Raw genomic sequence first — 13,272 nt, forward strand, 5'->3', positions numbered from 1 at the left:
CTAATAGACAGTTGTAAAAGACACTAAGATCAGTCAAAAGGCAAGAAGGACTAACATATATGATGTTGTGTTTGGGTTCTGTTGGATTGGTTCTGTTGGCTCTGACTGTGCAGAATGGACATGGAGCCCCAGACAGGTGAGTCTGGAAGGGATACCAAAAGTTAGCATCATGTGAATGATGACCTGGCCAGTCTGGCATACAGATATAACTGAAAACCAGCAAATAAAACAAGTGTATTCATTTTAAATGGACTAAAAATATATTGGTTGGATGTACATTGCACAGGTTAATCCAAGGTTAATAAGAATGTAAAGATTGGCAATTGTGTGTGTAATTGTATAGTGCTGGGTGGAATGGAAAAGACACCACTGAGAGGAACTATTACACCAGGTACCACAATATGACAGAGGTGAGTGTGAGTATGCATATAAACATACACAGGTGACCACACACACACACACCTGAATGATGCAACCCATAGATCAGTGACTGGATGGAAAAGATGAAGAGGGAGAACCCAGATGTTGTCTCATCCATGGTCTACGGTCAAACCTATGAGGAGAGGAACATCACCTTACTGAAGGTAATTCATCTCTCTCCTGGATTAGCCAGAGTGGTGGCTCTATAGTCCACAATGGAGTTTGTTTAGCTCTATCCTGTATGTAACATCACAGTACCTAATAGGAGAAAAAGGCAAAGTTGACCATCACTTGGTTAATGAAAATAAAACTTGAATATACTCATCTCTCACATAATATACTTAATTGCGGTGGTGCAGATTGGTTTGAATTCCACAAAGAGGAAGAAGGCTATCTGGATGGACTGTGGGATTCATGCCAGAGAGTGGATCGCTCCTGCTTTCTGCCAGTACTTTGTTAAAGAGGTGTGTGTGTCAATTACACAGCAAATGTTAATATTTTGATATGTCAAGGGGTGAGTGTGTTTGTCAGAAATCCCCCTTTTTATTTCTACCAATAGATCCTGCAAAGGTACAAAACCGACACCAAAGTAAAGGAGATGATGAAAAACCTGGATTTCTATGTCACTCCGGTGCTAAACGTTGACGGCTATATCTACTCTTGGCTAAATAACAGTGTAAGTAGAGTGCAGAGTCCACATCCACCTACAATCTCACCCACAAGCCAACCCTCATTCTATGTAGCAGGGGAGCTCATGAAACAGGTTAACATGACTGGATATGACATAATGTTGGGGCTTATATGTAACAGCAGCATCTACTTGCTTGGTCGACTGTAACATAATTATGATTAATTCCAGTGGTACACTTCCAGTCTGTGACTAGTGGTTCATATCTCTCTAGACTAGACTGTGGAGGAAGTCCAGATCTCCAGGACCAGTTGGGTGTACCTGTTATGGAACAGATCTCAATCGCAACTTCTACGCTAACTGGGGCAGTGAGTACGGTTTTTAATCTAAGACTGTGTTTACAGTGTAACCTTATATCCCAAATTCTGCTTGCTTTAATGGATTTCTGCATTCTTAAGCATGCAGATTTTGGGTTATTGAGATTAAAGGTCATTTCATGCTCTTTCTGACTGTGTAAACTGAGATTTACATTTGACATATAAGATCCATCCATCCATCCATCATCCATCATCTTCCGCTTATCCGGGGCCGGGTCGCGGGGGCAGCAGTCTAAGCAGAGATGCCCAGACTTCCCTCTCCCCAGACACTTCCTCCAGCTCTTCCGGGGGGACACCGAGGTGTTCCCAGGCCAGCCGGGAGACATAGTCCCTCCAGCGTGTCCTAGGTCTTCCCCGGGGTCTCCTCCCGGTGGGACGGGACTGGAACACCTTCCCAGGAAGGCGTTCCGGAGGCATCCAAAACAGATGCCCAAGCCACCTCAGCTGACCCCTCTCGATGTGGAGGAGCAGCGGCTCTACACTGAGCTCCTCCCGGGTGACCGAGCTTCTCACCCTATGTCTAAGGGATCGCCCAGCCACCCTGCGGAGAAAGCTCATTTCGGCCGCCTGTATCCGGGATCTTGTCCTTTCGGTCATGACACATGACACAAACCTCATGACCACACATGTGGATTGGTTGGGCAAACTCCCATGAACCCTCCAACGCCCCGTAGAGGGTATAGAGATGGTCCAGTTCCACAGCCCGGACGAAAACCACACTGTTCCTCCTGAATCCGAGGTTCTACTATCGGCCGTATTCTCCTCTCCAGAACCCTGGCATAGACTTTCCCGGGGAGGCTGAGAAGTGTGATCCCCCTATAGTTGGAACACATAGGGGGATCACACTTCGAGTGGACCATGTTCTCCACCGCCATTGTCGAAGCAGCCGCTCAGAGCTGTGGCCATAAGGTCTCCAGTGCCTGTCGAGGCGGCAATCCCCGAACCCGGCGGTGGACACCGGAAGTAAGGGATGCCGTCAAGCTGAAGAAGGAGTCCTATCAGGCCTGGTTGGCTTGTGGGACTCCTGAGGCAGCTGACGGGTACCGACAGGCCAAGCGGGCTGCAGCCCGGGTGGTTGTTGAGGCAAAAACTCGGGCCTGGGAGGAGTTCGGTGAGGCCGTGGAGAAGGAAATGAAAAGATGCGATAGACATACAAATAACTGGCAAAAGATCTGATTTTGGCTATCTAAGTAAATGCATCCGTGATCACACACCCATACAAATTATTTCTTCTCCTGTCTTTGTAGCGGTTGGTGTCTCCACAAACTGCTGTGAAGAGACCTACTGCGGCTCCAAGGCTCTCTCTGAGCCCGAGGCCCGGGCCGTGACCGACATGTTGGGGAAGATGAGTGGAGACATCCTGGCTTTCTTAACCATCCACTCCTACAGCCAGTTGATCCTTGTGCCCTACGGACACCCAAACATCTCAGCACCCAACTACAATGAGCTGGTACGGCCCTCATAACCAGAATAGGAACCAGGCAAGCCTAGTTCAGCCAGCCCTTGATTAGAAGAGATGAATGTAGTTGTCCCTGGCTGGTTTTCAATCAACGGCTTTCTATGCAGCAGACTATTTCTTTAACCATTACACTATTTAAACAGCGGAAATGCAACTTTTACCTCAAACATTACATTTTTGCTGAAATATTGTGGACAACAGAAGATTTATTAACAGAACTATACTCTTGTACAAACATGACAATATAAAAAAGGTCACGTAATACAATTATTATTTTAAATATATTAGATTCCTGGTATAACGGAGAGAATATATTGTTTGCGATGACTGAAAAGTATAGAGTGGAAAAATATTTCTGAGAGACAGAAATTGCAATTATTGAGAGGGGAATTGAACCAAGGTCAAAATATTGCAGGCCAGGGAAGTTCCCACAAGACCACAAACCCTGCTGGTATTCAGTTCAGCTCTGTATCATCTCCAAATTTAGCTGAAAACACATGGGCATCAGAACATTTATTAATGGAACTAAAGTGTACTCCTGTACAAAGATTTCTGTAGATGGTTAGCAAATAGCAATATGCTGACTAACTAGAGGAGGTTTTCACCTCCATATTCAACATCTCCCTGTCTGTTTCAAACCGACCACCATCATTCTTGTACCAAAGAAATCGTCCATCACTGCTTGAATGACTACTGCCCTGTTGCACTGACCTCTACCATCATGCTTTGTGATTTGAGCGGCTGGTCAGAATTCACATCTGCTCCACCCTTCCTGTCACCTTTGACCCCTTTCAATTTGCATACTGCCCCAATAGATCTACCCTGACGACACACACAGCCCTCTCCCACTTGGAAAAAACAACACATACGTGAGGATGCTCTTCGTGGACAACAGCTCTGCATTCAACACCATTGTGCCCACTAAGCTTGTTCCTAAGCTCAGGACTCTGGGAGGAAGCAGCGGTGGGGGCGGGGTCATGCCCTCATACACTTCGATGGAGCAGTGGAGAGTCTCAGAATTCAAGCTTCTCATCAAAAGATGATTCAAGCGTGTTCATCAAAGATGATCTCACTTGGTCCAGACAAGCGAACTCTGCAATGAAAAAAGGAGACTCAAGAAATTTGGAAAAACTCTCACCAACTTCATCTTGTCAGGCTGCATTACTGCCTAGTACAGCAGCTGCTCCGATGCAGACCGCAAGTCCCTCCAGAGGATGGTATAGTCTGCGGAGCGCATCATCGGCTGCCATCTCCCCTCGTTGCAGGGCATCTACCATACACAATGCCTGGGGAAAGCACAGAACACAATCAAAGATCACAGCCACCCAGGCTTTGGTCTGTTCACACTGCTACCATCTAACCAGAGCATCGGGGCATGCACTTCCAAAAACAGTTTTTTCCCTCAGGCCATAAGGCTCCTCAACTAGCAACATTGATCCATGATCAGACTAAGAGATTAAGAGACCACTCCAACATCATGCCAAAACGTTGAAAAGGAAGGTTTTGAGTGAGGAACAGAAGTGTTTAATTTGCAGTGGTTAATTTTAACCCTTCTGTTCCTTAATTTTAACCCTTCTGTTCCTCAGTGAAAACCTTCCTTTCCGACCTTTTTGTAAAGGAAAAAAAAGGTGCAGTGGTCTCTTAATTCTTTCCAGAGCTGTATATTGTTGTGCGACAGCTGAAAAGTACAGAGTGGGTAAATATTTCTGAGAGAAAATAACTGCATTGTATGAGAAGGGAATTGAACCAAGGTCAAAATATTCACTATCAGCGAAGTTCCTACAAGTCTAAACAGATTACTAGCATTAATCCAGCTCTGTATCAACTCCAAATGTAACGTCTGAGAAGGTAATTGAAAAGGGTTCAAAATATTCCACCACAAATAGCATCTATGAACTGTATGGCTTTTATTAGCCAGTAATAGGCCTACTAGTATTTACTTACTACTTGGAATGGTCATGAGAACGATACTTGAACAAAAATGAGCTGCATGGTAGAGTTGCCAGAAAGAAGCCTTTACTGTGCCAATGCATAGCCTGGTTACAATATGCCTAACAACACCTTGACACGCCTCACAGCTTCTGGCACACTGTCATTTGTAGTAATGAGACCAAAATAGAGCTTTATGGTCACAACCATAAGCGCAGGGTTTGGAGAGGGATCAACAAGGCCTATAGTGAACAGAATACCATCTCCACTGTGAAACATGGGGGGGCTCACTGATGTTTTTTGGGGAGGTGAGCTCTAAAGGCATGGGGAATCTTGTGAAAATCTATGGCAAGATGAATGAAGCATGTTATCAGAAAATACTGGCAGACAATTTGCATTCTTCTGCATGAAAGCTGTACATGGGATGCTCTTGGACATTCCAGCAGGACAATGACCCTAAGCACAAGGCCATGTTGACCCTCCAGTGGTTACAGCAGAAAAAGGGGAAGGTTCTGAAGTGGTCATCACAGTCTCCTGACCTTAATATCATCGAGCCACTCTGGGGAGATCTCAAACTTGCGGTAAACGCAAGACGACCAAAGCCTTTGCATGACCTGGAGGCATTTTGCCAAGAAGAATGGGCAGCTATACCACCTGCAAGAATTCGGGGCCTCATAGACAGCTAATACAAAAGACTGTATGCTGTCATTGATGCTAAAGGGGGCAATACACAGTATTAAGAACTAAGGGTATGTAGACTTTTGAACAGAAGTCAGTTAATTATTTTCTTTGTTGCCATGTTATGTTTTATGATTGTGCCATTCTATTATGACCTACAGTTGAATGTGAATTCCATAAGAAATAAAAGACTCATTCATGTTTTCTTTACAAATGGTACATATATTACCAGTTCTCCAAGGGTATGCAAACTTTTGAGCACAACTGTATTTCATTGATGGCACAACAACATTAGTTTTTCTTTCCTTCGTGAATGACATTGATACAGTAACTATCAATATAGGTGACGATAAGTGAAAAGACGAGAGCATCGTGGATACCCCTCCTCTTTTACTGCGCAAGGCTTTGTGGTCTATATTACCCCAAAAAGCATTCACGGATGCTTACTTCAAAAATCCACCCAAAATAGTTGCAGCATAAACGTAAAACAGTTTTATTTTAGGCTTACTATAATTTAGCTACTGAAGCTTGAAGCCAGCAAAGTTTGTCTATCCTAATGTATCATAATGAACAAAGCCTAATGCATACTTTGTCCTGTCCATGGTGAGGATTGAACACTGGACACCCACATGGCAGTCTGTGTCTCCAACCACTATGCTATTTAACAAGGGGTAGCCAGTCACTCAGTCACTCACTCACTATCAGACGGTCCCTCTGCTTAGCCGGCTTCACATATGCGCTCCAGCAAAAAGTAGTGTTGTAACCGTTAAAAACTGGTCTTGAGAACGGAGGGAATAATGTGTGTTTCAGGTCTTAATAACCTGTCTCTGTGTCCCCAGATGGAGGTGGGTCTGGGAGCAGTTAAGGCTATAAAGGCTGTCCATGGAATGGACTATACTGTTGGTACTTGGCCTGATATACTGTGTAAGTACGGCCAAGTACAGGACAATGAATCACCAAACACTGGAGGAAATAATACCTGAATAATCCCATGATATCAAGATGTAAAACCATACTCAGACAGCAGCTACCAAACCACTAGACTCACCTGTCAGACTATTGGTATTTATGAATATTTCTCACACCCTCTCCAGACCCTGCCTCAGGTTCATCTCAGGACTATGCAAGGTTGATTGGCATCCCGTTGTCATACACCTTTGAGCTGAGGGACAAGGGCGAGTACGGTTTCGAACTCCCTGAGGACCAGATCCAACCCACGTGTGAGGAGGCCTACGCCGGAGTCCAACACATCATCACCTACGCACACGACAAAGCGTTCTACAGCTCTGCTGCTACAGTCACAACAACTCTGTGGACCACAGTGATGACAGCCTGGGTCTTTAGTGCCACCTTGCTGTAAACTGAGAGAACTGGAGGACTTAGGATGGGAATCACTTATTTCATCAAGTGTGGCAAAAGTAAAGGAAACATTGTTAAGAAATCACATGTGAAGGAAACAAAAGGAAATATGAGTAAATGAATGCTTCCACTCCAGTGTAGAAATGGGCAAAAATTCCATCATCATGTGTCATTTTTGAAAATCTGGGTGAGCCAAGTCTATGAGTTTGGCTTCAATGGGCAGGAGAGACATTGGAATTGGGGTGAATGTTTGGGCATTGTCTTCAGGCGTGTCACTGATGAGACCTGGTTAAATTGGGATATACCATGGCCCTTTCATCCAAAATATCTTAACCCAATTGTTTACATTCTGTGCAAAGCCTTACAACACTGAATGTTCTGCCCCTCCAATTTAAATTATGCAAATTATGGAAATTAACAGGTTCATAGGAAATACATGTGTAAGAGTTTTTAGTTGGGAGAGCCTTAAGGTGAAAACATTTGTTTGGTCTCTCTAGCTTGAACAGTTCAAGAGATACTTTTTTCAAGAGATATTGGGTTTGTTAACACTTGTTATGCAAATAAGGCTAATAAATATAGTCATTGAAATGTTTTAATTTGGGATAGCCTTAACTTGAAACAATAAAAATACACATATTAAATAAAATGTGAATGGAAGCAATCTGAACATATCAACATTGGTGTGGAGTAGAGGAAATACATATAGAATTCTGGGGTTATGTCCCTACTAAAGCCTATGGTATTTGTTTTTTGTCATTGAATTGCATTATAAGCACAATAAATAGTTATATATATATAAAGAAGATAGATATAATCTTCTCAAGAAACCCAAGTCATGACAGTCTATGCATTTGACCGTTGGTTTCATGATAATAACTTCTGTTCTTTAGGCTATAGAGCAGGTGGAAGAAACTGAAATAATAAGACAGAGAAATGTCATTTGGACTCATTGAATATTTATACACAGACACGAATCGCAATTTAAAAAGCCACAGGAAATTCACCTTGAATGGCCATTTTCACCTATGTGACACACTTTTGTGCCCTTTGTATGTCTGTAACGAGGCCAAACATTCAAGGGTATGTAAACTTTTGATCAGGGCCATTTGGGTGATTTCTGTTATCATTATGATTTAAAAAGGAGCCAAACAACTATGTGATAATAAATGGCTTCATATGATCACTATCCTTAAATAAAATGTATTTTTTGCATGATCAGTCATATTTTCAAAATCAGTGCCAATATTTCACAATTTCTGCCAGGGTATGCAAACTTATGAGCACAACTGTACTTTGCTACTAGTCTCTTATCCAGAAAGACTTACACACCTGTAAGTCTCTCCGCATTCGAGCATCTGCTTAATGTTGAAGTGTATATGGTGGCAGCTCTCTTGAGGTGTTGGAAAAGAGAGAGGGTTACATTTCAGGAAAAGCACAGGAGATGGTGTCTATATTTTAGCTGGAAAGCGGTGGAGAAAATTATACGGGTTTATAAAGGGAAAACATTTGAGATTTTACATGTGTAGAGAGAGAAGGTTTGAGACAGAGAAAAACTGTAATTTAGAACCTCCCAAATGAGCTTCAAATCTCCCGTTCAGTTTGAGGACATTTGTCACACACACACACACACATAACTGAATGATGCAACCCATAGATCAGTGACTGGATGGAAAAGATGAAGAGGGAGAACCCAGATGTTGTCTCATCCATGGTCTACGGTCAAACCTATGAATAGAGGAACATCACCATACTGAAGGTCATTCATCTCTCTCCTGGATTAGCCAGGGTGGTGGCTGAATAGACTAAACTGTTTCTTCAAAGGGTATTAAACATTTTCCCACTAGGGCCCCAAGTTTATTTCTGTGACAAAAAAATACATTTTACCAGAGACATCACTTGTCATAAAGAGCTCATGGTCAACATGTTTCGACCACTCAGCTATAAGAACGGTGCTGGCGCAATACAGCCTTCTGGCCCTTCCTTCCCCTCAACAGCGCCATCGGCAACAGCATTATGTATTGTGAAACGATTACCACATGTTTTCTAAAGGGAATATAACACTTGATGAGATGACTGGTTATTGACTATATCACTGTTACTTGATTGTTGTGGTGGTGAGTGGAGGCCAGATTTTTCTGAACGAGTCCATACTATATCAGGAGTAATAAAGGAATGATCGTTTTTCACAACAAATGTATTTTGGTCAAATGGGCCAATTCTACTGTGCTGACGTCAACAAGATGAACAGTAGCAAATATGGCCCAGCAAAATGCCAGTCAGTTCAAAATTCATTTCACTCAATATCTGTTCATTTTGTTTTTATACTTTAAAAAAAAGAAGACTATATTGGTCAACCAAACCCGAGAGTGCTATAAGAGGAGAGTTGGTTTGAATGCAATCTGGTGTTCAGCTAATATCCTGATTTTCACAAGGTTGAAGCAAATTAAGGTTTGTATTGTGAATTAGGTTTTTAAAACAGGGCCTTTTATATTTATAAAATTAAAACATCTGTAATTACTCATAAACATGTTACTCATATAACATTTATTTAATTTGTCACATCAATATCACTCCTCCTAGACAGCTTTAATGGGTCATTAGTGTAAAATACTGAGCTATGTTTTCTGTCCATACACCTGGCAGCTTGTATTTAAAACAGGGCTGATTATACTGTATTAACAAAATTACAATAACATTTGTAATTACTCATAAACGTATTACAGTTTAAAAAATTAATTTAATTTGGCACACTGATATCTTAATTAATATCTTAATATTAATTAAGATATTAATGTCTTCTCCTATGCGGTTTTACTGGGTCCTTAAAGTACAAGAGAAAGATACTGTGCTATGTTTTTTGTCCATACACCTGGCACCTTACCCTTCACATCTTAAGGAACGTGCCTCCCTTTGATAAATCTCTAGCTAACTGCTTCTGTTATTTCAAACAAATAACAACTAACAGATAAAAATTATGAAACTGTAACATACTTCTGTCAGGTTGAATCTTTTTAAGCCAACCTTGAGGTAACACACACACACAGATGTTCAAACACCACAGGTAGCAGTTCGGAATCAACAGATGTAATTCTGATGGTAATAACATACCAGGATCCAAAGCTTAATATACAGACACACATGCATGTTATAATGGGAATACTGTACAAAATAAAAGTATCTGCCAATAAACGGGAGCAACTGTAACTGTTTTGACACACACTTGTGACCTTTGAAAGTGACACACACTGTACAAGATTTCAAGGGAAATGCTTGCGTATGGGAAGCGGGAAATGTGAAAGAGCTTGTTCAGGGTTTTGTTCTGCTTAAAGGACCTGCAATTGAATTCCATCATTTTTATAGCATAGGTTTTTTTGTATTCATAGATTAGAAGTGTCACTACAAATATTTGGTATAGGCAAATGTTTTGTATAGGTTGTATTAAGTAATATTAAGTATAGTATATTTATTTATGTTTTTTTATAGTTTCAAATGTATATTTTATGCCACCCAGGAGTGCTGGATACAGATTGATGATTGGGGAAAAATGAGTTACCTACTATAGAGTATGTAGGATTCAATGTGCCTTGATCTTAAATGAAAGAATATGTAAATGCTATATCAATGCAAAATGAAGTCTGAAAAAATATGTAGGTTTAAGCTGGATGTCACATTCATCTAAAAGCTAGGGTGTGTCTGGATTAATGTGTTGAGCCCTCATAACAGAGGAAAGTTGAGTGTGTCTTGAGCTGTGTATGTTGGGTGTGTTTCATCCAGTTTAAAAACAAAAAGGTGCTGTGGTAAATGTTATGCTTCCAGATGTCTTCTGACAGCTCTACCAGAGACACCACTTGTCATAAAGAGCTCATGGTCAACATGTTTCAACCACTCAGCTATAAGAACGGTGCTGGCGCAATACACACTTCTGGCTCTTCCTTCCCCTCAACAGCGCCATCGGCAACAGCATTATGTATTGTGAAATGATTACCACATGTTTTCTAAAGGGAATATAACACTTGATGAGACGACTGGTTATTGAGTGGAGGCCAGTTTTTTGGGAAGGCTTAACATAAAGATATTGGTCATGTGGGCTCTAAAAGGATGGCTAACGCTCTCATAGATAAAAATATACTAAATGTAAATAAGTGATCAAATAAGAAAGAAAGTGTGTGATCATGCTAGGATATAGACATGGTAGGACCCATGTTGAGGTTAGAGTTATCAAGTCTATATTTTATGACAGCCAATGCATGCTGTGGCATCACAATCATTTAGCTGATCAGTGAATTGTGGACAGTGCTGGTAGATGTTTCTGTCATCCTAAAATTGCACGAACTTTAATAATAGTAACAATAAACATTTTAAATAATGAGGCACATTTAAGAACACGAATTTAGATGATTGCCAGAAACCAGAAGTGTTAGTACCAAAGGAAAAAGTGGGGTCTATGGAGCCAGGAACTTCTTCAGAAAGATAATATATTTGAGGGAGAGAACAAAAGCCTGAAATGTACGAGTATGAGGTAAAAAATTTGACAAATATTTTACTTTTTTCATATAATTTCTGCCTAATGCAAGTGAATGATTCATTCTGGGATTTTCATGAAAAAAAAAACAACATTTTGGTCTGGATTTTGGTCTGGATGTATTATGTTGTATTGGGCAAGGGAGTATTCTAATTGTATCATTATTTCTATGCACATTTTCCAAATACAAACCATATAAACTTGAATGCTCATTGGATTGAATCATTTTCAGGTGATAGGGAGGGTGTGGCAACAGTGAATAACATCTTATATCAAGGTGTGCATAATTATTAGGCAGCTTCAGAACCTCAGGTAAAATAATCCAAAAAAAGAGATTTAACTGACACTGAAAAGTCTAAAATTATAAAATGCTTTTCAGACGGGTGCGACAGTTTTGAAATAGCAAAACTATTGAGGCGTGACCACCAGATAATCAAAGGTTTTGTTGCAAATAGTCAACTGGGGTGCAGAAAACGCATGGAAAAGACGCAAATTAACTGCAAAAGACTTGAGAAGAATTAAACTTGAAGCAACTAGGAACCCATTATCCTCCAGTGCCACCATATTCCAGAACTGCAACCTACCTGGAGTGTCCAGAAGTACAAGGTGTCAAGTGCTCAGAGACATGGCCAAGGTCAAGAAGGCTGAAACACGACCACCACTGGATAAGATTTGAAATGTAGATGGAGCAAAGAAATACCTGAAGACAGATTATTCAAAGGTTATATGGACCGATTAAATGAGTGACTGTTGATGGACCAGATGGACGGGCCTGTGGCTGGATCACTAATGGACACACGGCACCACTTCAGTCAGGCTCCAGCCAGGTGGAGGAGGGGTACTGGTATGGCCTGCTATCATTAAGGATGAGGTAGTTGGACCTTTTCGGGTTGAAGATGGACTGAAACTCAACTCCCAAACCTGCTGCCAGCTCCTGGAAGATACTTTCTTCAAGCAGTGATACAGGAAGAAGTCCTCAGCATTCAAGAAGGCCATGATCTTCATGCAGGACAATGCTCCATCACATGCATCCAAGTACTCCACTGCTTGGCTAACCAGCAAGGGCCATAAAGATGCCTGAATAATGACCTGGCCCCCTTCCTCTCCTAATTTAAATCTTATTGAGAATTTGTGGGCCCTTCTCAAATGTGAGACAATCTCCTTGAACAGAATTTGGGAGGCTGTGGTTGCTGCTTCAGTGAAAGTTCATCGTGAACAAATCAAGAAACTGACAGACTGCATGGATGGAATCTTAAATCTGTTAAATCTCTTTTTAGGATCATTTTACCGGAGGTCATGATGCTGCCTAATAATTATGCACACCTTGATATAAGATGTTATTCAATGTTGCCACACCCTCCCTCATTACACAAATACATATCACCTCAAAATGATTCAATCCAATGAGCATTCAAGTTTAAATGGTTTGGAGTTGGAAAATATGCATAGAAATAATAATACGATCAGAATACTCACTTGCCATAATAATTGTGCATGCAGTGTATTCCCTTCAGACCTTGTGGAATCATTGATGTTCTGTCATGTAGACTAGACCCATAAACACAAGACACCAAGCCTGCTTGCTATCTTCCCGTGGTTCGTTAATTTAAAAGTTCAGTGTTAACCTGCCTTAGTTAGATCCTGTCTGCAGTTTTGTTATTTTACACAATGCTTGGTTTTCCATTTTGCTTATGGAAAAGTAAATTAAACAAAGTCAAACAAAGAACTGAAGCTCTGCGTATGAATCCTTCTACTGCCACGAAGGAAAATCATGACAATCATGTCTTTCCTGGGTTTCAGGAAAGATTTCATTATAATTTCAATTGTTTTTCATACGGTACAATTTACCCAACCATGGAAATAGGGAAGTAACTCTTGGAGGCTCTGGCCATTCCGCCTT

The 13,272-nt window shown here is 41.2% G+C and overlaps 1 protein-coding gene across 2 annotated transcripts in view; it reads left to right on the top strand.

Moving 5' to 3' along the window:
- The window catches only part of LOC105019711 (carboxypeptidase O-like), a 23,806-nt gene continuing 10,534 nt past the window's right edge, over nucleotides 1-13,272 (top strand). The window contains exons 1-9 of one of the 2 annotated variants that reach the window (XM_013139832.4): nucleotides 1-136; nucleotides 344-410; nucleotides 483-584; nucleotides 780-884; nucleotides 980-1,096; nucleotides 1,323-1,416; nucleotides 2,673-2,875; nucleotides 6,331-6,415; nucleotides 6,586-7,988. In XM_013139832.4, the coding sequence (XP_012995286.4) occupies nucleotides 60-136; nucleotides 344-410; nucleotides 483-584; nucleotides 780-884; nucleotides 980-1,096; nucleotides 1,323-1,416; nucleotides 2,673-2,875; nucleotides 6,331-6,415; nucleotides 6,586-6,851 (1,116 nt within the window). In that variant the 5' untranslated portion in view covers nucleotides 1-59 and the 3' untranslated portion in view covers nucleotides 6,852-7,988. Of the gene's footprint in view, nucleotides 137-343; nucleotides 411-482; nucleotides 585-779; nucleotides 885-979; nucleotides 1,097-1,322; nucleotides 1,417-2,672; nucleotides 2,876-6,330; nucleotides 6,416-6,585; nucleotides 7,989-13,272 lie in introns of those variants that run through there. The other variant, XM_029116716.2, reaches the window with a different exon arrangement.

The sequence above is a fragment of the Esox lucius genome, chromosome 22 (assembly GCF_011004845.1).
Source record: "Esox lucius isolate fEsoLuc1 chromosome 22, fEsoLuc1.pri, whole genome shotgun sequence".
Classification (NCBI taxonomy): Eukaryota; Metazoa; Chordata; class Actinopteri; order Esociformes; family Esocidae; genus Esox; species Esox lucius.